The sequence below is a fragment of the Macrobrachium nipponense genome, chromosome 2 (assembly GCF_015104395.2).
Source record: "Macrobrachium nipponense isolate FS-2020 chromosome 2, ASM1510439v2, whole genome shotgun sequence".
NCBI classification, from domain to species: domain Eukaryota; kingdom Metazoa; phylum Arthropoda; class Malacostraca; order Decapoda; family Palaemonidae; genus Macrobrachium; species Macrobrachium nipponense.
The window spans coordinates 117,215,143-117,237,678 of NC_087201.1; the positions used below are offsets into that span (position 1 = coordinate 117,215,143).

The 22,536-nt window shown below is 42.1% G+C and overlaps 1 protein-coding gene across 1 annotated transcript in view; it reads right to left on the reverse strand.

Annotated features, from left to right (window-relative positions):
- The window catches only part of LOC135221283 (chromatin complexes subunit BAP18-like), a 49,020-nt gene that overhangs the window by 21,685 nt on the left and 4,799 nt on the right, over positions 1-22,536 (reverse strand). The window contains exon 2 of the mRNA XM_064259095.1: positions 1,427-1,521. Coding sequence (XP_064115165.1) covers positions 1,427-1,521 — 95 coding nt within the window. The remainder of the gene's footprint in view (positions 1-1,426; positions 1,522-22,536) is intronic.

Here is a 22,536-nt window from a genome sequence, read left to right on the forward strand (position 1 = left end):
ATCCATTATTGATGCAATACATATATTTGAATGGCATTCCTGTGTTTAAATAATTTATCAGTGATTTCGATAGTTTAAATTACCATTTGAAGTGTAACTGATATTTGGTATTTTAATATTTATCTAGGGGTTCTTGAGAATGGTAATTGGAAGTTGGAGATGCTTGACCATCGCTTTGACCTCCATTTAAGGCGATCATCTTCGACAGCAGCAACAACAGCATTGGGTTTAATTTGAGCAGCTATACATGAAACCATTTTATTATATCTTATTCAAGTTCATAATTTTATGAAGGTTTCATTAAAATAAGAAAATTACTCTTTGTATTAATTTTCCAATTACGTAATAAATTTATGAAACCTTCATAAAATTATGAACTTGAATAAGATATAATAAAATGGTTTCATGTATTGCTGCTCAAATTAAAACCAATGCTGTTGTTGCTGCTGTCGAGGATGATCACCTTAAATGAAGGTCAAAGCGATGGTCAAGCATCTCCAACTTCCAATTACCATTCTCAAGAACCCCTAGATAAATATAAAATACCAAATCTCAGTTACACTTCAAATGGTAATTTAAACTATCGAAATCACTGATAAATTATTTAAACACAGGAATGCCATTCAAATATATGTATTGCATCAATAATGGATTTCACTTAACACTATCAAATAATAATTACCTAAAGGCAATGGTCCACTTTGCGTATTAAGTATATTACTTGTATACAACAAGCCAAATTTACAGTAAGGCCGAACGAATAACCACCTAAGTAGTAAAACACAACGAATGTAAATAAACGACTAATTAACATAAAAGTGTCAAATGAGAAGATAACAAAATATGATACAACACTTAAATTATCTAACCAGCACAAAGTAACTGAAGATAAAATGAATCTTTTAACTATGACTGGGAAATTATAATATGGCAATCCCATAAAAATTGTAAATGATATAAATATTATCCAAGGGTATATTTATTTGTGGGGGCTAAAAAGCAAAGCAAGGGACTTTCATTATTAAATGAACTATGGATTATAAATCATAAAATTTAAATGACCTTTAAAAATGATGACGTACCTCACAACCCATACTGTCCGTGTATGCTGTTTATAAATGCAATAAATCACAATTGCTGTGCTGGCTCTTGATAAGGCTTCCAAGTAGAAGGTAACATAAGATGCGGATCCATGGTACCGATCACTTATTTTTTCACCATGACGATAAAGAGCTAAGTAAATCCCGCATTTCCCAATAGTGGGCGGGACTGTCACCTAGGCATAAACAGAAAAGCTAACGGTAAAAAAAAAAAGAAGTTGCCAAGCTAGTTAGAAACATTAGCTATGTAATTACTTGGTAAACTACATATATGAAATTTGCAGTTTTATACTGTATATTGCTAACTGATTATTATATATACTTACCCTGCAGGTGACTGCTCTGCTGTTGGATGAAGTTGCATTGTTAACTCAGCTAGTTTGTTGAAAGCTGTACCTGCAGCCAAGAAGATTTCACCGACCTTGTTTAAAAGAAATAAAAATTTATGATTATTATCCTGTTAGGAACTCTTAAAAATGTACTTTTGACAGGACATTGCAGTGGAATTTTGGCATAATAAATTTTATAATTTTTTTGTGTTTTCCACACTGATAAACTTCATTTCTGTTGAAAACAGCATGAAGGCTTATTAAATACGTATAGTAAACCTTGAGCTAAGAAGTGGTTACCTCCACAATGCTTTTGTACTGTCTTGTATCACAGAATTACTAACTTGAATCTAAAATTTCACAACCTGGCAAATGTTAGGCTAAATAAAATAAAAAGAACAACTCAAGAGCACTGCAATAAAAATAATCCAAAAGGGCATAAGCAAACTTCCAATCCTTCCTCCTAAACCATCAAATTTGGTAAAGTGGCGCCAAAACTTAGTGGACCTCGATTTGGCAGAATTCAATTCTTAATGCACTCACTATAGTCCGATAAAAATTAGTAAACAGAGTAAGGTTATCAGACAGTAAACAGAAGTTTTCTTGTTTGTGCCTGTGAGGATGGAAGGGTAAACAAACAAACATCCTCATGCTGACTAATGTTTTCTTTTTAATTGTGGCTATGCCAGTGGAAACAATTCACAGTTAATGTGGGCTCAACCTTCTTATTCTCTCTCCCAGATTATCTTTATTTACATTACTGAATAACAGCAATGTACTTTACAGTACTTAATGCAGTTCAATAATTTAGTACTGTGCATGTGTACAGGGTATATACTCATGTACTCATCGTATTAGGATATAGTATACTGCACATTTACAATGTCTTTGCTTGCATTTCTCTCTCTCTCTCTCTCTCTCTCTCTCTCTCTCTCTCTCTCTCTCTCTCTCTCTCTCTCTCTCTCTCTCTCTCTCAATTTCTTATGAAAATTCTGGGTAATTATTTATGTTTAAAAATAAACATTTAGGTTTTATCTATGCTGTATGAACATTACTTTACGCATCTTGTATGCATGCAAGGGTACAGCTACATACACAAATTGTCAGATGCAATTCATTATGCAGATATGCATATCTGAATTAAACTGATAAATAAATCAATACTTTAAATTTAATAACTGCAAAATAACCAATTAGGATAGGGATATTAGATACTTTATAAGAAATTGCACTAGACTGCAACATATAAGAACTAGCTCTGGGGTACCCTATTATGTAGGTTATATCATGTTACTGGAAGGAACAGACCTGCATGCAAGCAGTCTGTTAAGCTGAAATGACACTGTATACGTATGTTTCTAGAAAGCAGCAGCTTACCTATCACCAAAAAATGATAATATTCAAGTTGTTTTATCTTAATTTTACAACTATATCCCCACAACCAAGGGAGAAGCATCACTGTGATTTTCTTTAACCATACAAATATTCATCCTGTGAAGTGTGTGGTTTCCATGAATCAGTTCCTGAATTATAACGGGAACCTATCTATCTATCGAAATGGCGTGTCTTGGATTTTGGCAGTCATTTGCCTCCACCTCTCTCGATCGCTAGCCGCTTGTTAGTTGATTTACAGTATAATCTCCATCCAAGTCGCCATCAAGCTGTCCATGTATTTTACTCTTGTCTACCTCTCACTCTCCTCCCCTCTATCCTCCCAGTGAGGCACAAATGCTCTATCTTCTCACTTCTTATTATATGTCCAACAAAATTCACTTGTCTCTTCCTTATGTATTTCTCTTACCAGGGGTCTCTGTGTTCCAATTCTTGCTAATATCTCATTTGTCATTCTATCTATCCATGATATTCTCAGCATTCTTCTATAAAACCACAGCTCTGCTCCATTCAACTTGGCTTTCAATTCCTGACAGGAACCATAAGACTATAATTGAAATTCATTTATTTTCCATACAACTTCAGTTCTCTGGAGATTGTCTTATTCTTTGCTGACCACTGGTTCACTACCAAGTAGACATAACAATGACATAGAAGTAAATGACCTGCACATTATTCCCTTGACTGCAAGTTAGATCAGAAGGAAGAGAAACAATGAAATATTTCTCCTTATCATTTGAATTCACTGATACCTACGATTTTCAGCGACAGTTCAGTAGCTTATGGAGATTTAGAAGGCTACAAATACAGTATGCATCCAATGCCCCATCAACCACACACAGAATTTTGTAGTTAAGGATATTCCAAGTATAGCATTCATACTCAACAACTAGATAAAGAGGCCAGCTGTCATAGTAGTATATGTTAGCACTCACAAGTATTATTCCAGTATTGGTGTAACAGTCAAATCCATCTCTTGAGATCAGGATAAAGGACTGTCTAAGAATGAGGAGGAAGATCCAGAACCTCAGCTGACAGCATTCACTAGAGCTTAATCACAAGAAAGGCAAAAATTGTCTACATCATTGGATTCAGCAATGACTATAGTATACTACAACTATAATCAGATTTTTACAAATTGGCAGGGTAAAAAATAAAGTAATTATAGTGAATATGTCAGAGATTAAAATTTACTGTTTAATTCACTTTATGCAATACATAATTACTATAAGAAATCTAAAATTAAATATCTGTCCTTGTAGTACACAGAATTTCCTAGAATATCAGGGTGCTTTCAGATTTTGGAGAAAGTGGTGATCATTACGTAAGACCATAAGCAGTTTATCTTTATCAGTGCAGCAGGAAAGATGGACAGGAAGAAAGGGATGAGGGACCAGTGAACTATTTACCGGATAGGGGAAGTTTTATACAATAATTATGATTCCAAGAATAATTACGATGCCATGAAATTTACAGGTACTATTATAAACTGTTGCACAAAAGTTAATATGATCCACTATTATGTAGAAATAAAATATAATCCAGTATTATGTAGAAATAAAATATCAACCATTCTTGTATGTAAGAAGACAAAAATTAAGATTAAAGGAAGGCAGAATTGGAGCATTTCATTGGTAAAAGCTTCACTTACAGGTTTTAGAAAAAACTAGGCCATTTCACTTTTCATACAAATCAAGAGTTTCTGATGTAAGATGTAATCATTCTCAGACAGTGACAGAAAATCAATATTTAAGGTGTCCAGCAGAGCAAGGGAGCAAGCGCTGTTTTTTACAAACTGAGAGAAAAGCATTTAGTTTTCAAACATCAATGTCTTTGAAACCAACCACACAATTTTAATATTAGCTTTTCACCATTTTACAGGAATTTATCCCTATACCATATAACCAAAAATTATGGCATTAAGGCAGTCCCTGGTTATCAGCGGCCTCAGTTACTGATGTTCTGGTTTTATGGGGCCTGTCTAGTACCTAACAGGGGCATCGTAAGGCCTGTGGTACCACTTTATTAGGTGCGAAGGAGGATGAGTAAACTTTGCCTTCCCTTGTTCCCTCTTCATTGGGAGCCACTCTTTGACCACCTTCAGAGCCTTCCTGGAGGAGGTGGAAAGGACCATTTTGGGAAGGAGAACAAGTTCCAGCTGATTCTTCGACATCAGGAATGAGGAGGCAGGAGGTAGGAGAAGTAAAGAACCCTGGATAGCTCTCCAAAAGGAAATGAAGTAAAGCCTTGTATGCCGTCGACTGAGTCAAATTTTGACCCTCATCCTCCTCGTCCTCCGAAGAAACCAGTGAAAGGTCGTCGGCCATCTCAGAGGAAACTCCCACCGGAAGAGCTTTCTTGATGTAACTCAGGATATCTGCTAGCTGGCTCTTCAGAAGGAGTCATGAATTGCAGCTCCAAGGAAGGGGCAGGTGCGGGCTGAACAGGTGAGGAACCAGACATTGTGAGAGCAGGAGCAGTCATCATGGGAGCAGGAGCAAGCAGTGCAGAAGCGAGAGCAGTCAAGGGAACAAGAACGGTGGTGCAGGAGCCAGTGGTGGGCGAGCAGTCACTGGAGATGAAAGCATGCCTGGGATTAGGCTCTCGGGAGTGGAAGCCACGCACCTACCCAGATGCTCAGGTGATGAGTGCCTAGCATGGAGCTTCTGATGTTTGGAGTCCTTGGGAGATGGCAGTACAGCTGAGTCCCACGGATGCAAAGGCAACTGTACTGGTGCAAATATTGAAGGGTCAACCCTGTAGCTAAACAAAGGAAGGACAAAGTCGTATGAGTCCTTATGCCGCTTGACTGGAACCACATAAGGCTTTTCAATGGCCTAGAAGTGTTCCCATAGCGTCTATGATGCCCAAGATCAGACTCCGAGTCGGAACTGGATGGTAAACGGGGCACATAAACTGACATGCCTTTCCAAAGGCAGTCTGTGTATCCTGGGACTTTACAACAGGACTGACAGAGGGGGTGGTAGCCCATGGGTAAACCCCATCGGATTCCTTTGGACCTATGGTATGTCTTCTCCCATGTGCAGGGGAGCAGGACAGTGACCTTTGTCTAGGAGAGCCGACGGGATGGGCAAACACCTCCTCCACTGACACTTCACTTAGCACTTTATCACTGCTCTCTCTCTCTCTACTTTGTCCATGAGGAACTTAAAACTAGATTAAACTTATTATCAAACTTGGAGTTAATCCTAGACTCTAGATTCACAATGGCATTGGGTTTGGAAGCATGGGAGCTGAGCACTGGAGTAAAAGGAGGGAGAGGAGGGCTGAGGATAGGTGAGAGATTATTACCTTACATTCATCACAGGCAAGTTCTCTTGTACACACCTGTCATTTACACTTACTACACCCAGTAAAGCAAACCAGTAAAATGCAACAGACGAAAAACTAACTAAAGCGGGTACATTATTGACTTCAGCAAGCAATCGCAAAAGTGGCGAACATGAACATGTCGGTTGTGTGACATGAATAAGAATGACACTGTAGGCTTCTGTCGCTTGTGAGTTCCTGTTGCAGTGGGCAGGACCTGTCACCCACGCATTGCAATAGTCACTTGCATGCAAATTTTTTTAATTTAGCTAAGTAATTACTTGGTAAGTTACTTTTATAAAGTAAATTTCACCAAGTTATACACATTTTTTCTATTAAATAATTTTATTTTATTTTCTAAAATCATAATTACAGCTCACAAAATATCAAAACAGATAAGAACTAAAATCAGTAACAAATTCTGAGTATATTTGTTATAAAATATTTACATAAATTTACTGAAATCGAAGATGCAGGAACTTTTTCAGATTATACATGTCTTTTCTAATACTATTTCTTTGCAGAATTACAATTTTAACTTAACATACTATCATAAAAGATAAGAATAAAACAAAAAGCCGCCCCTGGATATATTTATGAGCAAATTTATAAAAAGATGGCAATGTGAGAAGATAGAGGCAGGCACATGCTCCCTTGAAGTCAAGATCACAACTAACTCAAGAGCTGCCTAATCTTTGTTCTAAGCCAGTCTAAAAGTTGCCATTAGTGAATATATGGCCAATATAAGTATTGGAACCTCTTTCCTGCCCATTTCTCCAACGACGGCGCGTAATATTGATGCTCACCATGAGTGAATCCATCCCTCACCCAAAAAAACCTGTTTTTGTTACTCATATGAGGTATCCATCCATTATCTAAAGCAGATGAGGAACCCAAATGAGAAGTCATAGCTTAAGGGTCTTATTAAGTAAGGGCAGAGGGGTGGACAAGGTCAGATATGACCTTGTGTCTTTAATGTCATAAGGTTACTGTATATTCTCATTTATGCCTCATTTATCAATAAAAATAAGAAGGCCCACATCATCCCCTAAGTCAATTATTACTATCTTCAAAATGTTGCATTATGCAAGTTCTTAGACATTAGGAAGTGACTGCTTATAGCACATGCATTATTCAAGAGCAATTGTGTGTGTTTTAGTTAGGTAATGATTGCCTTCATGGCACTGTCAGTCAATCAAAACTTAATCATTTATTCTGAAGTAAGCAGATATTTTCTGACTCCTTCCAGTTTCCAGTACTGGAAATATTCAGTTCAGCTTGGCTGACTGAAACAACTCATACTACATTTGGAAGTGGCATAATCCTATCCACTAATAAATGTACCTCCTAAATGGGTACACCCCATTTCATCACCAATCTAGTTCGTCACCTACCCCGTTTGTCACCAAGAATACTCCATTATGAAATCTGTTTCATCACCATTAATCCTGCTTTCCTTTGACAACGATAATACACCTCCAACCTTGTATTTTTTTTCTCTATCTTGTATTGTATGTCGATATTCACAAACTGTACCACATTGTAGACAAACGTAATAAAAGAATAAACTGTTTTTTGTTTTTGTCCTCCAAAAATGAAATTTTTATATTGAAATAAAATTTTATTGCATACTTACTAAACAATTATACAACTGTAGGTTTCCTACACAGCAGACAAAAGATTTAAACTTTCGCAGTGGCGCCGCCATCACTGATGTAGCTGGCGTCATCTCCCACCACTCGAGGTAGGAACTGGTACAACTGTTCAGGTGAAGACAATCCTTTAGGGATTAGGGGGGTTTTTAACTTGTGTTTTATGGTTGTGGGGTGACCGCCTGGGGCGGGTCTCCCTTCCATTAGCTTAGTTAAGTGGGATACCTTTGGTAAACTAAGCCAGGTGGTGGTATTTTTGTCTCGTTGCCCTCATTAGTATGGTCCATGGTCTAGTCACGTCGTGGTCTCGCCCCTGTTGACAGATCATCTGGAGTGCACCAGCTTCATAGGTCTCTACCTTGCTGGCAACTCTAGTAGCACAAGCAGACTTACGTGGCAGTAATCACGAAGCCAGCTATGCTAACAGGTAAGGAACCAAGATATCAAATATCTGCATATATGTGTTTCCTAAATCCTCTATTCTGTCTCTCCCACCACCAAAGGTGGGATTCAGCTATATATATATCTGACAGGTAAGTTGCATGAACAAAATGATATTGTAATGATACAATTAAGTTTGTTCATACTTACCTGGCAGATATATATAATTAATTACCCGCCCACCTCCCCTCAGGAGACAGTGGAAATAAAAATTATGAATAGAAAATGGGAATGGTTCCTGATACCCGCCTCCCAGCGGCGGGAATGGGTACTAACCACCTGACTCCCACTACGTGTGTCGTAAGTTTTAAATTCTGTCGGTCGTCGGAAATTATCAGCGGCGGGAATGGGTACTAACCACCTGACTCCCACTACGTGTGTCGTAAGTTTTAAATTCTGTCGGTCGTCGGAAATTATCAGCTATATATATATCTGACAGGTAAGTTGCATGAACAAAATTTCATTTTTATTGCAGTCTTTTACCAAACAATTATACAGCTGCTTACCCATTGCAAGGATGGGGGGCTGTGGATGTATGTTTAACCCTCTTACGCCGAAGCCCTAAAAATCAAAACCTCTCCTGTATGCCGGCGCCTGTTTGGAGTGAGCGCGGAAGCAGAAAAAATAATTTTTTCAAAAAATCACAGCGCGCTTAGTTTTGAAGATTAAGAGTTCATTTTTGGCTCATTTTTTTGTCATTGCCTGAGGTTTAGTATGCAATCATCAGAAATGAAAAATAATATCATTATCATATGTAAATAATGCGATATATGGTAGCGAAAAAAAAAAATTTATAGATAATTGTATTCAAATCACGCTGTGCAAAAAACGGTCAAAGCTAACGAGTTAATTTTTTTTTCGTTGTATTGTACACTAAATTGCAATCCTTTTGATATATAATACATAGTAAAACAATAAAAGCAACACCGGAAAAATATTATCACAAAATGATGTACGAATTCGTAATGCGCGGACGTAAAAAAATGTTGTTATAAAAAATTCACCGTAATTTTAAAAATGGTTCTAGAGACTTCCAATTTGTTTCAAAATTAAGACAAATGATTGAATATTACGATAATGTAAGAGTTTTAGATTAGAATTGCAGATTTTGACCATTTCGTACGAGTTAAATTTGACTGAATGTCGAAATTTTTATATATATATATTTTTATATGCACATATTTCGGAGATGGAAAAAGCTACAACCTTCCAATTATTTTTTATTGTATTCTTCATGAATTTGCGCACATTTTGATATATGAAACTCTATAAAAAGGCTAATATGAAAAGGAGCAAATATTAGGATAATGCGATGTACGTATTTCGGAGACTTGCGGCCGCGAATCGGCGCGCGGAGTGAAGGTAAATATATTTTTCAAAAATTCACCATAAATCACAATATTGTTTTAGAGACTTCAAATTTGTTTCAAAATGAAGAAAAATGATGGAATATTACTAGGCCGTAAGAGTTTTAGCTTACAATTGCGTTTTTCAACTATTTCGGTAGAGTCAAATTTGACCGAACGTGGTTTTTTCTCTATTTATCGTGATTTATATGCAAATATTTCGAAAAAAGAGAAAAGCTACAACCTTCAATCAGTTTTAGTTGTATTCTACATGAAATTGCGCACATTTTCATATATAAAACTTTATGTAACAGCTAATTTTTAAATGGTGCAAACATTTCGACAATCGCACAAAAAAATTCTGATTTTTTCGGAAGAGTTACCGCGCGAACGTAAGGGGAAACATGTTTTTTTTTTTCATAAATTCACCATAAATCGAAATATTGTGCTAGAGACTTCCAAGTCGTTGCAAAATGAAGGTAAATGATTGAATATTACTAGAATATAAGAGTTTTAGCTTACAATTGCGTTTTTCGACACCATTTTTCGGTAGAGTCAAAGTTTGACCGGGCCGAAAGTTGAAAATTTTTGCACTTAACGTTATTTATATGAAAAATATTTTGAAACTGATAAAAGCTACAACCATGGGTTGTTTTAGTTGTATTGTGCATGAAATTGGCGCACATTTCAATATATAAAACTTTATGTAACGGCAAATTTAAAAGGGTGCAAACTTAGGTCAATCGCACGAAAAAATTTATCGGAAGAGTTATCGCACGAAAGTGAGGAAAAAGTTTTGTCATAAATTAACCATAAATCGAAATATTGTGCTAGAGACGTCCAATTTGTTGCAAAATGAAGGCAAATAATTGAATATTATTATAATATAAGAATTTTAGCTTACAATTGCGTTCTCGACCATTTCTGTAGAGTCAAAGTTGACCGAAGGTTGAAATTTTTGCACTTATCGTTATTTATATGAAAATATTTCAAAACTGATAAAAGCTACAATCATGAGTATTTTTTTGTTGTATTTTACATGAAATTGCGCACATTTTCATATATAATACTTCATGTAAAGGATAATTTAAAATGGTGCAAAAATTATGTCAATGGGACGAAATAATTTCCGAGATGTGTCACTGATACTTTTTAGTGCGATAAGAAAGAAATTCGCGCTTGCGCGCCTGCGTAGCGATTGTAAACAAAACAATGCCTTGATCCGTGAACTCCCAGCATCCCCCAAGGCGCGTGATACAAAAGTTTTCGGCTGGTAGGCCTATAAGTATTTTTCCGCGAATTTTTAAAAAAACTTTTTTGAGCCGACGTATGATACGTCCAATCGGCATACGGGAGACATTTTGACACGACGTTTAATACGTCCAATCGGCGTAAGAGGGTTAATTAAAAAATATAACAGGATTTTTTAAAAAAGACAATAATCAGCATCTGTGGATTCGGTTCCTTTGCAGTCATGGCGGTTCACCACTGACTTGACAAAGGTGAAAACATAATGTTGCCCTTACCTTGGGCGAAGACCAGATACCACATACAAGCAAACCACAAGTTGCCTACACCATATAAACCTATACCCACCATATTAAAAAACAATCGACTGGTAAAAGTACCCCCAGCTTCCCTTAACACAGCAACCTTGATACAAGGCAAAATTACAGGGGAAAAAGCCCCTATGTCGTTTCTCCCAACACTATGCGAGCTACAGAAATAGGACTGAGAGAAATACAATCTTCAAACACCGTCTCAATCTCTTTCAGGTAATGAGACACAAACACCGATTTTGACCTCAAAAGGTATTCTGCAGGATAGCAACAAATTATATCGAAACGCTAGGGAGGTCGCTACCGCCCGGACTTCTTGTGCCTTGACTTTCAACACAGGATAATCCATTTCGTTTACATGAGTGTGCTTCAACAATGAGTTCTCTCAAGAAGGAGATAGCATTCTTCGAAAAAGGATGAGATGGATTCTTCACCAAACACCACAGTTGAGAAGAGGGTCCTCTTATATTCTCCGTTCTATGAAGATAGTACCTTAGAGCTCTTACTGGGCATAAGAGTCTTTCCTCTTCCTCTGGACCGAGAATCTCGGCCAAACTCTTGAGTGTGAAAGAGTGGGGCCAAGGTTTCGAAGGCTTTTCATTCTTAGCTAGGAAACTTAACATCAACAAGCACAGTGCGTCCCCTTGTGAAAAGCCAACTCTTTTCTCCATAGACTCGAGTTCGTTGACACGTCTAGCCAAAGCTAAAGCTATCAAGAATAATGTCTTCTTGGTTAGGTTCCTCATCATGGAAGACCGCATTGGCTCATAAGAAGAACTTGAACGCCAATTGAGTACTACGTCTAGGTTCCATGATACCGAGTCTTTCAAGTACTTAGATGTCTCGAAAGATTTAATCAAGTCAGAGAGTTTAGTATTATTAGACAGATCCATGCCTCTGTGTTTAAATACAGATGCCAACATCACCCTGTAACCCCTAATCATCGATGGAGCCAAGCGTCTCAATACTTTTAGAAACAGAAGAAAGTCTGCTATCTCGCTTAAAGAGGTCTCAGCAGAAGAGGCTTTATTCTGCTTGCACTATCCTCTAAACACTCCCAACTTTGATTGGTACAGTCTGTTAGAAAAGGCTCCTCTACACTTAGCGATAGCTTCCAAAGCTGCTCTCGAAAAGCCTTTTGCTCTGACAAGGCTCCTGACAGTCTGTAACCTGTCAGGGCCAGAGCTGACAATGCTTGATGGAACCTTGCAAAATGCAGTTGTTTGAGTAGCAACTTCTTTGACGGTAGGAGTCTCGGAAAATCTAAAAGTAGACAAAAGATCTGGAAAGCATTCCTTTCTTGGCTAGAATGGTGCTTTGAGAGTGAGAGACACATTCTGATGAAAGTGAACTTTGTTCAGAACTTGCATAATCAGTCCAAATGGAGGAAAGGCATGTGTGTCCAGCCCTGACCAGTCCAGCAGCATTGCGTCGATGAACCATGCTAGAGGGTCTGGAACTGGAGAGCAAAAGAGCGGGAGTCAATTGTTGCTGGAAGTGGCGAACAGATCTATCACTTGTTTTCCCCATCTTCCAAAGGTCGATGCAAACCCTTGCATCGAGGGTCCATTCCAATGGCAGAACCTGATGACCTCGGCTCAGTTCATCCACCACAACATTCATTCTCCCTTGGACAAACTGAGGAATCAGACATACTTGCTTTCTTGCAGCCCACAAAAGGTCCCTTGCTTTCTCGTAAAGGGAGAAAGAGCGTGTTCCCCCTTGTTTTTGAATGTAAGACAATGCAGTGGAGTTGTCTGCATGTACTGCCACCGCTTTCCCTGTGATCAGGCGAACGAAAGCTTGTAGACCCAGGTGGACCGCTAGTAACTCATTTACGTTGATGTGAAGGGAACTCTGCTCTGTTGACCAAATTCCCGACACTCTCATCTCTCCTAAGACTGCTCCCCAACCTACATCGGAGGCGTCTGAAAAGAACTGTAGGGTTGGGTGTAGAGGATGAAGAGAAATGCCTTCCAATAGTCTTGGCTCCGAAAGCCACCATGCTAGATCCTCTTTGATCTCTTTCGTTATGATGAACACCTTCAAATTCTGCTGAGACTTCCTGCACCATGATACTTTCAGGAAGAACTGAAGGGGTCTCATATGTAACTTCCGAGGTTTAGGAACTTCTCTACCAACGATAAGGTGCCCAGAAGACTCATCCACTGGAGAGCGGAACACGAAAGACAATTCAGGAACTCCTGAACTACCTGAAAGCACGACTGAATCCTTTTTGGGGAGAGAAAAGCCCAAAAAGCTTGAGTATTCAGTAATTCCCAAATAAAGAATCTTCTGAGAAGGAATCAGTTGCAATTCTTCTCATTGATAAGAATCCTTAACATCTGAGTCAAACAAAGAGTCCTCTCTAGATCCTTCATGCACTGGCTTTCCTAGGAGGAGCAGAGAAGCCAGTCGTCCAGGTAAAGTGCCACATTGATACCCAGGAGATGTAGCTTCTTCCCTAGAGGTGCCAATACTCTGGTAAATACCTAACGAGTTGTCGAGAGACTGAAACACAGCGCTCGAAATTGGAATACTTTGCCCTTGAAAACAAAAGTAAGACATTTCCTTGATTCCTGATGAATTGGAATAGTATGGAAATAAGCATCTTCCATGTCCAAGGAGATCATCCAGTCTCCTTGGCGAAGTGACGGTAGGACCGAGTGAGTTGTTTCCATATTGAATTTAGTTTTCGAGACAAAACAAATTCAGAGCACTTACATCCAATACGGGTCTCCAGCCCCTCAATGCCTTGGGAACTACAAAAAGGCGGTTGTAAAACCCCAGAGACGACTTGTCAATCACTAACTCTATTGCTGCCTTCTGAATAAGAGCCTTCACCTCTTTTGTCAGAGCTACAAACCTCTCTGAGCCTGGAGAGTAAGCTGACAAGACGATCGGGGAATTGGATAGAGGAGGGGTAGCTTTGAAAAGAAAGGAGTAACCGAGGAGAAGAACTTGGACCAACCAAGGGTCTGCCCCTCTGTGATTCCACTTCTCCCAAAACAGGTGCAACCTGGTACCTACTGGAGCAAGAAGGATTTTTATATTACAGTGGTACCTTGACATACGAAAGTCCCAGCTTACGAAAAATTCAAGTTACGAAAGCAAATACGAAGATTTTTTTTGCTCTACATACGGAAATAGTTCAGGTTATGAAAGATTGTTGCTGTAAAGTCCAGAGATTCGCCCGGACCACCAAGAACAATTTTAAAACTCGTGCGCTGCCAACTAAGTAGACTCGCCACCATCCTCCCGCTCTCCCATTGGTTCCTGATGCTAGTCAATTGAAAAACTTATTCATTCAATACATTTAATAAAAAAAATAAAAAATTAGGTAAAGATAGAATAAAGAATAGAAATGAATGGTTATTACGTATACTGTTTGGTAGTTTCAGTAGTTGAAGAGAGATAATGAAAATTTATGATTACATACTGTACTGTGTGCTAGGTAAAAGTGGTTGCTTGGCGATCGTTCACTGCTCATAGTGTGAACGTAAACAAAAGGTTGGAAGTTTTTTTTTATTTTTTTATTATAGTTAATGGTTAATAATTATTTGAAATGAGTACATGCAATACATTTTAATAAAAAAAATTGTGAATTAGATATAAAATATAAAATAAATCAGACTGCTATCATCGAAGCCAACAAATATTTTCTAGAATTCATCTTCTGTTTTAATATCATATGTTTCATTATAGCTGTCGGTAACTCGGTATCTCCATTAGGTAACAATAGAATAAAGAATAGAAATGAATGGTTATTATACTGTTTGGTAGTTTCAGTAGTTGAAGAGAGATAATGAAAATTTATGATTACATACTGTACTGTGATTGCTTGGCGATCATTCGGTACTCGTAATGCTGAACGTAAACAAAAGGTTGGAAGCTTATTTTGTTTGTTTGTGTATTACAGTTAATGATTAATTAATAATTATTTTAAATGAGTACATACTGATTATTTATACATTTTATTGGCATATTCTAAGCTTTTAGCTTCTTAGGTTTAGATGTCAGAATCATGACTAGGCTACAGTAGCAACTGCTAACATAAGCTAGGCTTATTGCTAAGGGACATATGCTAAAGTCCTAATATATGCATTAAAAATGGGGTTGAACATTACATGCAGTTGAATATTACTCAAGTATGTACAGTATTTTGCCTTTTTGGAGTCCTATTTCTTCCGTTGGATCAGTGTCGTAACCCTAGAACATGTGTTGTAAGCCTGGAAATAATTTACTGGGGTGTTTTTGTAGGGCTTGGAACGAACTAGGCAATTTACATATAAAATGTGGTTCAAGATACGAAAAAATCAGGTTACAAAGGCCGCCTCAGAACGGATTAATTTCGTATCATGAGGTACTACTGTACTTGGAGGAAGGCTTAGAAGCAGGTTTTGTTGTGGATTTGGAAGGGGAGCACAGGTTCAAGCATAGGTTTGACGAAGGGCCCGGTTCTACCTTCACGAAAAGTCTGCTGCAAAGGAGAGGAAGACTTGTAAGGAGTTCCAGAGGTGACTTTCACTCACTTGGTTAACTGGGCCAAAAGATCGCTTGTCGACTTTTTCTCTAAAGCAGTAAGAACAACATAAACCGTATCTTCTGGGAATAAGTGTTGCTTATCCAAGGGTGAGGAAAGCAAAGCTGACTACTGTAAAGTAGTAACTCCTTTCATGACAAAGAAGCACCAAAGTTCTCTCTTTTTGAGAGTCCCAAAAGCGTAGACAGAGGCGATCTCATCAGAAGCGTCCCTAACAGATTTGTCAGCACACGAAAGAACCTCTTACCAATCCGACATCACATCTTCTGGAATAGAGGGGCAATCCTTAATCTTTGAACCCAGAGCTCCAACTGTCCAGTCCTGAAAACTTGAAATCTCCAGGACCTTAAAGAGGTTCTTGACAAAATGGTCTAATTCGGAGGAAGAAAAGAACACCTTCGCATTCGAAAACACTGCTTTATGATTAGTGTCGATAAGACTGGAGAAGTCCCCCTGGGAAGAGGCATGGAAGGAGCTTCCCCTGTCACATAGAAATGGTATCTCTTGTTTATGAGTTTCAATGGAGGAAAAGCAAAAGAAGCCTTGCTTGATTCTCTCTTAGTTGACAGCCAGTCTTATACAATACGAAGAGACTTCTTCGCAGCCTTCAACAAAACTGACTTGGGAAGTTAGGGGCCCCCATGCTTCCTTCTCATCATAAAAATTGAAGCGGGAGACCTGGGAGCTGCTGCACTTAAGTAATCAGTATACGTATCCAAGAGATACCACAGAGGACTTGATAAGCCAACGCAGGAATCAAGTCTGCGCCCTGTTCTTCTTCTTCCGACGAATCCGGAGAAATAGAAGGATCTGTAGGTTTAGGGGCTGACTGCTTGTCCTTCAAATAAGCCAACTCTTCCAACTGCTTCAGAGGGAACTGATCAGAAGGATCCTGAGACAAAACAGCAGCAGTCGAAGTTAAAATGTCCGCAGTCGTAAGTGCCAAAATTTTCAACGCTGAAGGGTCCATGCTCGTTGAAGCAGATGTCGCACAAGAAGTCGAAGGAGTATGTATTCGACGAATGTACCAGCGTTGAACGTTTCGAAGGTGTCAAAATACGACGGCCATCTTGAGAGACAGAAATGTCAGAAGTCGAAAAATTATCTCGAGGAGAAGTCGAAGTAGTGACACCACAAGAAGGACGTGGACCTTGATCCCCTTCCTTGGACTTCTTAATCAGAGGAGGGGAGAAATCTCCTGCAGTCGCGCATCTTTTCAATGGACGCAACACTGACGAACTACGCCACTTTCAACGCCTCACAGGAGAGGAATCACTTGACTTCGATGATAACGGAGCAGCGAATGAAACACCTTTCCAATGGTGTTCTGTCAAAACCTGCTGGCACATTACAGGGTCGATGGAGGGAGCGACTGCTTGTGGGCAATCCCCAGCAGTCACCCTTGGACCTTCGGTATGTATTCTCCCCGAGGAGGGGGAGCAGGACAGTGACCTTTGTCTAGGAGAACTGGTGGGACAAACAGTTGCCCCCTCAGAACACACTGCACCAACACTTGGCCCTTCATTATTAGAATTAGCCTTTTCTAGAAAGGACTTAACCGAAAAACCTAACTCCATAACAGTATGTACTAGCAAGAACATCAAACTTTTTCTCAAACCTAGGTTTGAGGCTGGCAATGGTACTGGGAGAAACTACGTACATGGGAAGCTGGAAAAGGAGTTAAAGGAGCAGGAGAAGGAGGACTCAAGATTGGAGACATGGCTAAAGGAGGAGAACGAGAGACAGGATAAACTGGATCTGCGGAAAATGCAGAAGCTGCTACACTAGTTTTACTTTCAGCCCTTAGTGCTGCCTTTCTCATACTATCCTTTACTAGTTTATCAAACACAGTTACGAACAGCAGACGACGTAACTGCAAAGTTTTATTCCCTAAATTGTTTACTTGACTTGTTATTTAGTTCAACTTTACTTTTGTTATTTAAAAATTTTAATTTAATTCATGTATATTATCCCTTTTTTGCAACCAAATTACCCCAAAAAATTACAGATATTTCTAAAGTAGATACAATCAAATGTTTCTAATGTTTTCGTACATCTGGCTGCCAAAAACCATAGAGGAACGACTACGGATAAGTGCATAGAGGAACGACTACGGATAAGTAATTATATACGTACATATTTTTTTTTTTTGCTTTTTAGTTTTTGCTAGCACTTTTCATTGATTCCAGTCTTCTTTAATAACCGTATGCCAGAAATAAATGTAACATGACAATTTGTCCAAAATTGCATTTTTCCTAACTATACAAACCTGAGGTCCTTTTACAATAGGAAGGTACTAGCGGCAGCTGGATAGGTCGTAAGCTTTCGAACAAGGGGTTCGGTAGTTAACTGCTTGTCCGAACAGGCGCGCGCGCGCGACTGGGAGGTAAACAAATCACTTTTGCTTTTGGCCCAAGCAAAAACTGCAGAGTGAGGGGTGGCATGAGGTGGGGCTATGTGTAAAAGGACCTCAGGTTTGTATAGTTAGGAAAAATGCAATTTTGGACAAATTGTCATTTGTTCCGACACGGCATACAAACCTTCGGTCCTTTTACAATAGGAAGACTCACGTCTTGGTGGGTGGAATCTGAGTCTTTTGTGAACAGACTGGTGTTCGCACCCAACCTTGGAAGCCTCCATGGTCGTAAGAGCGAGGGAGGGATCCAAGCTCTGTCCGATTGATCGGGGTGTGCACCGCAGGATCAATGGTCAGAACCACCCTCTGGACCGAGTACTAAGAGAGAAGGCAAGCGTATCTCTTCGTACCAGCAATGTAAGAACTTGTTCCTGTACAGGAGCAAAGATAAAGTCATGGTTTTGACTCTTGTAGGCATCCACTTCCCCCCCTTGTAGAAGGAGGTGGTGGATATTCTGCTCCTATCCCTAGTGAAAGGGATAGGATGGGGCTCTGTCATATAGCTCACCGGCATCTCGTCCTTATCCAGCAGGTAATGACCGTATCCCTCTACCCACAGGTAGAGGGGTAGAAAAGATAGAAAGAGAAGCCAGTCACTTTCTCATTCACTATCTATTCATACAGTCACACCAGGACTCGATGCTGTTCAGCCTGCTAGGGTCTGGGTTAGCTAGACGACGTGTTGAGCAGCCACCACGGGTCCTAAGGAAACCGATCCAAGGACCGATGGCAATATCCAAGAGGTATAAGGAAGGTGCCGGTAGTCTGGTTGTACCAGACCCCTGCCTTCCATACCTGCGCCACGGAGAAGTTCTTACGAAACGCCAACGAGGGGCCAATACTTCTGACTTCGTGAGCTCTCGGACGGGACGTACGGATGTCGTCACTACCATCAGCCTCATACGCCCTCCTGAAGACCTCACGCAGCCAGGACGAAAGAGTGTTCTTGATACTTCTTTCTTGGTGACCCCGTTGCTAACGAAGAAGCGTTCGACACTCAGGCCCGAGGTGTCGAGTTTCTCTTCAGATAGCGCCGTAGCGTCCTCCCAGGACAAAGCAGCATCTCATCCACATCATTCTGCATGAAGTTCCCGTACTCTCTTCGCCGATGCCAGGTCCAGCAAGAAGAGGGTCTTGTGAGTTCCCTGGTTTGGCAAGACCTTTGGAGGCTGCTCTTAAGCAAGGAGATCTCGAACGAGTTCGAGATGTCCAATCCCGTCAGTTTCAGGACGAGCGTCAAGGCGGCTCTGTATCCTTTGACTGTGGGAACTTAGAGGAGCTTCCTCGGCGAAGAAAAACGAGGAAAACCGCTACCTGCTGAAGAGTGGCTCTGAGAGGAGATAGGCCCCGTCTACGACACCAACCACAGAAGACGGCCGACTTCCCCTGTACACAGCTGCAGAGGACTGACGGACGTTTCCAGCCATCTCTGTTGCTGCGCTACGAAAAAAGCTTCTCGTTCGCAAGAGATGGTGGATAACAGCCAGCCGTGAAGACGTAGGGACTGGACTGCTCGGTGGTACCGCTCGACGTGTGGCTGGGCGAGAAGGTTGTGCCAATGGGGAATTCTCTCGGTTCTCTTGCGAGAAGAGCCAGCAGGTCCCGGATACCAAATGGCCTGTGGCCATTTGGGAGCCATCAGGATCATCCTGAGATTCGGGATGACCAGTGCTCGACTGATCACCTGCGAATCAGGCTGAACGGGGGAAAGGCATAGGGCGCAAGAGGTCGTACCACGGGTGTTGAAGAGCGTCCTCTGCAGCTGCCCATGGATCCGGCACGGCCGAGAAGAACACCTGGAGCTTCCTGTTGTGCCGGATGGCGAACAGATCCTCGACTGGTCGCCGCCACAGGTCGAAGAGCCTTCCCGCCCCGTCCTGGTGTAGAGACCATTCGGTCCCTATCACCTGATCCCGACGGCTGAGCGTGTCTGCTACTACATTCCTTCCCTGGAATGTAGCGTGCCGACAGCTCTATTGAGTGCGCCTCGGCCCACTCGTGCACCTGCCGAGTCAACTGATACAACGGGAGAGACACTAGGCCCCCCCTGTTTGTTGACGTAAGCCACCCCACCGTGGTGTTGACGTACATCAACACCACTGAGTGTCCCATCAAGCGGGTCCTGGAACTCTTGGAGAGCGAGGAACGCTGCCTTGAGTTTCAGTACATTGATGTGAAGGTGCTTGTCGTTCTCGTACCACACTCCTGAAGTCCGCAACTCTTACAGGTGTGCGCCCCATCCCTCGGTCGATGCGTCTGAGAGCAGCTGCATGTCCCGGGGGGAGAGTGCGCAGAGGCACTCCTCTTAAGGGGTTCCTGTCGTCCAGTCACCCGGCTAGGTCCTGCCTCACCTCCTGTGTCCGTGACAATGGAAAGCTTGGGGGATCCGTCGCCTGTGACCAACTCTCCTTCAGTCTCCCTGAAGAGACCGCAGGTGAAGACGCCCGTTAGGGACTGGCTTCCCGAGTGACGACAGGTGTCCGATCACGACTTGCCATCGCTGAGCTACCTGTTCCTGCCGAGACAGGAACTGGTTGGCTGCCTCGCTGAATCTGCTGATCCGCGAGTCTGCGGGGAAGACTCGCCTGCTACCGTTGTCGATCCGCATACCCAGGTACTTCATCCTCTGCTTGTGCTCGAGATCGGACTTTTCGAAGTTCAGAACGATCCCCAGATCGCGACAGAACTCGAGCAGTCGATCCCTGTCCTGTAGCAACTGCGAGCGGTAGCTCGCCAGGACTAACCCATCGTCGAGATACCCCATCAGACGTATCCCGTGTCGAATGGGCCCAAGCAGACACCAGAGTGAACACTCGCGTGAAAAACAACCTGTGGGGCGGGTTGAGAGACCGAAGCAACGTGGCCTGAGCTGGTACACCGTCCCGTCGAGGATGAAGCGGAGGTACTTTCTGGAGGACTGATGATGGGTATTTGTAAATACGCATCCTTCAAGTCCACTGAAAGCATGTAATCGTTCTCCCTGATAGAGTCGAGCACTGCGCGTGCCGTCTCCATCGTGAACGCCGGTCTGGCGAACCAACCGGTTCAGGGGAGAGAGATCTATCACCGGGCGCCAGCCTCTCGTAGACTTTTCCAACCAGGAAGAGTCGGCTGTAAAAGCCCGGTGACTGATCCGTGCCGATTTCTACAGCTCTCTTGCTCAGCATGGTCTTGATCTCCTGTCTCAATGCTACGTCCTTCGATGCCCCTGGAACGTACGCCTGCTGTTGGACCGGGTTGGAGGTGAGGGGTGACCGAGATTCGAAGTTAATAGATCTCCCTCCCGAAGGACATCTACAATCCAGGTCTCGGCGCCGTGGCGCTGCCAAGTTGCCCAATGGCTGGCCAGGCACCACCCCCACTTCCGGCAGCAGGTGAGGGGGCGCCGTCCTTCCACTGTGAACGTCGTCTGGGTGGGGCTAATCGACACCTGACAGGAGAGAGCCGATACCGCTCCGACTCATTCCAGTCCTCGTCGAGGTCGAAACCTCAGGAGACCGAAGGGGTATTTAAATACGGTGTCCGAAGACACGTAGAAACGCCTCTGTCGCAGTAGAGGAGGTGAAGTAGCTTGTTCGACCGTCCAGAACTGAGAGAGCCTTCTTGTCCGGAGACGAGAGACTACCTGGTTCAACCAGTCGGCAAGCTCCGATCGCGGCAGACCCACCGTCGATTTGGGTTCCCTCTCGGCCCCAAAACGACTCGAGCCGAGACGTGGCTCTGCTGGTGGGAGCGGTGATCCTTCCCCGAGATCATTGTGCTGACGAATCAGCGCCGTAACCTCGACAAAGTCCCTCTGGATCTCGGAAGTCACAGCATCTTGCAGAGTGGGACCGTTAGCCTTCGAACAAGAGCATTTCCGAGAACCTTCCTCCTAAGAAGGGGGAACAGCGACAGCCCTCTCGGTCTTTCCCCATCCACTTGCGCATACGTCCTGGCCGGTCCAGAACCGTGCCTGGCACGTAGGGCGTTGTGGTGGGATCATGAGGGGCGCACCCCTCACGATCACTCTCAATACCTCGCTCCTCCCGGTGTAACCCGAGGAGGTTTGAAGTACGGTAGAGGCAGACCTGACGCTCCCTCATTGCTCGCTGGCAGCACCAGCAGGCTTTGAGGGCTGCAGGCGATCGTCAACACCGCTGGCGATCGAGCTGCAGGCCTGGTCGAACCGTCTCTGTGGAGGACGGCTGGACTGAGCACACGCACCCCCCGAATCTCGAGTATCAGAAGAGCTGGTGCTGGTTGCCGTACCCGTTCGCTTTCTGTGAGAGCGACGGTCAAGGCGACCCTGCAGGGCTCACTGGTCACAGTGAGACGGTGCTTGTCCTCACGGCAACGTCACGTCGCTGGTTCCAGCCGCCGGCTGGCACCGGCGAACGGGAGGACCTTTTCCTCTTCCCAGCCTCAGCCCGTGGTCGGTCGTGACCG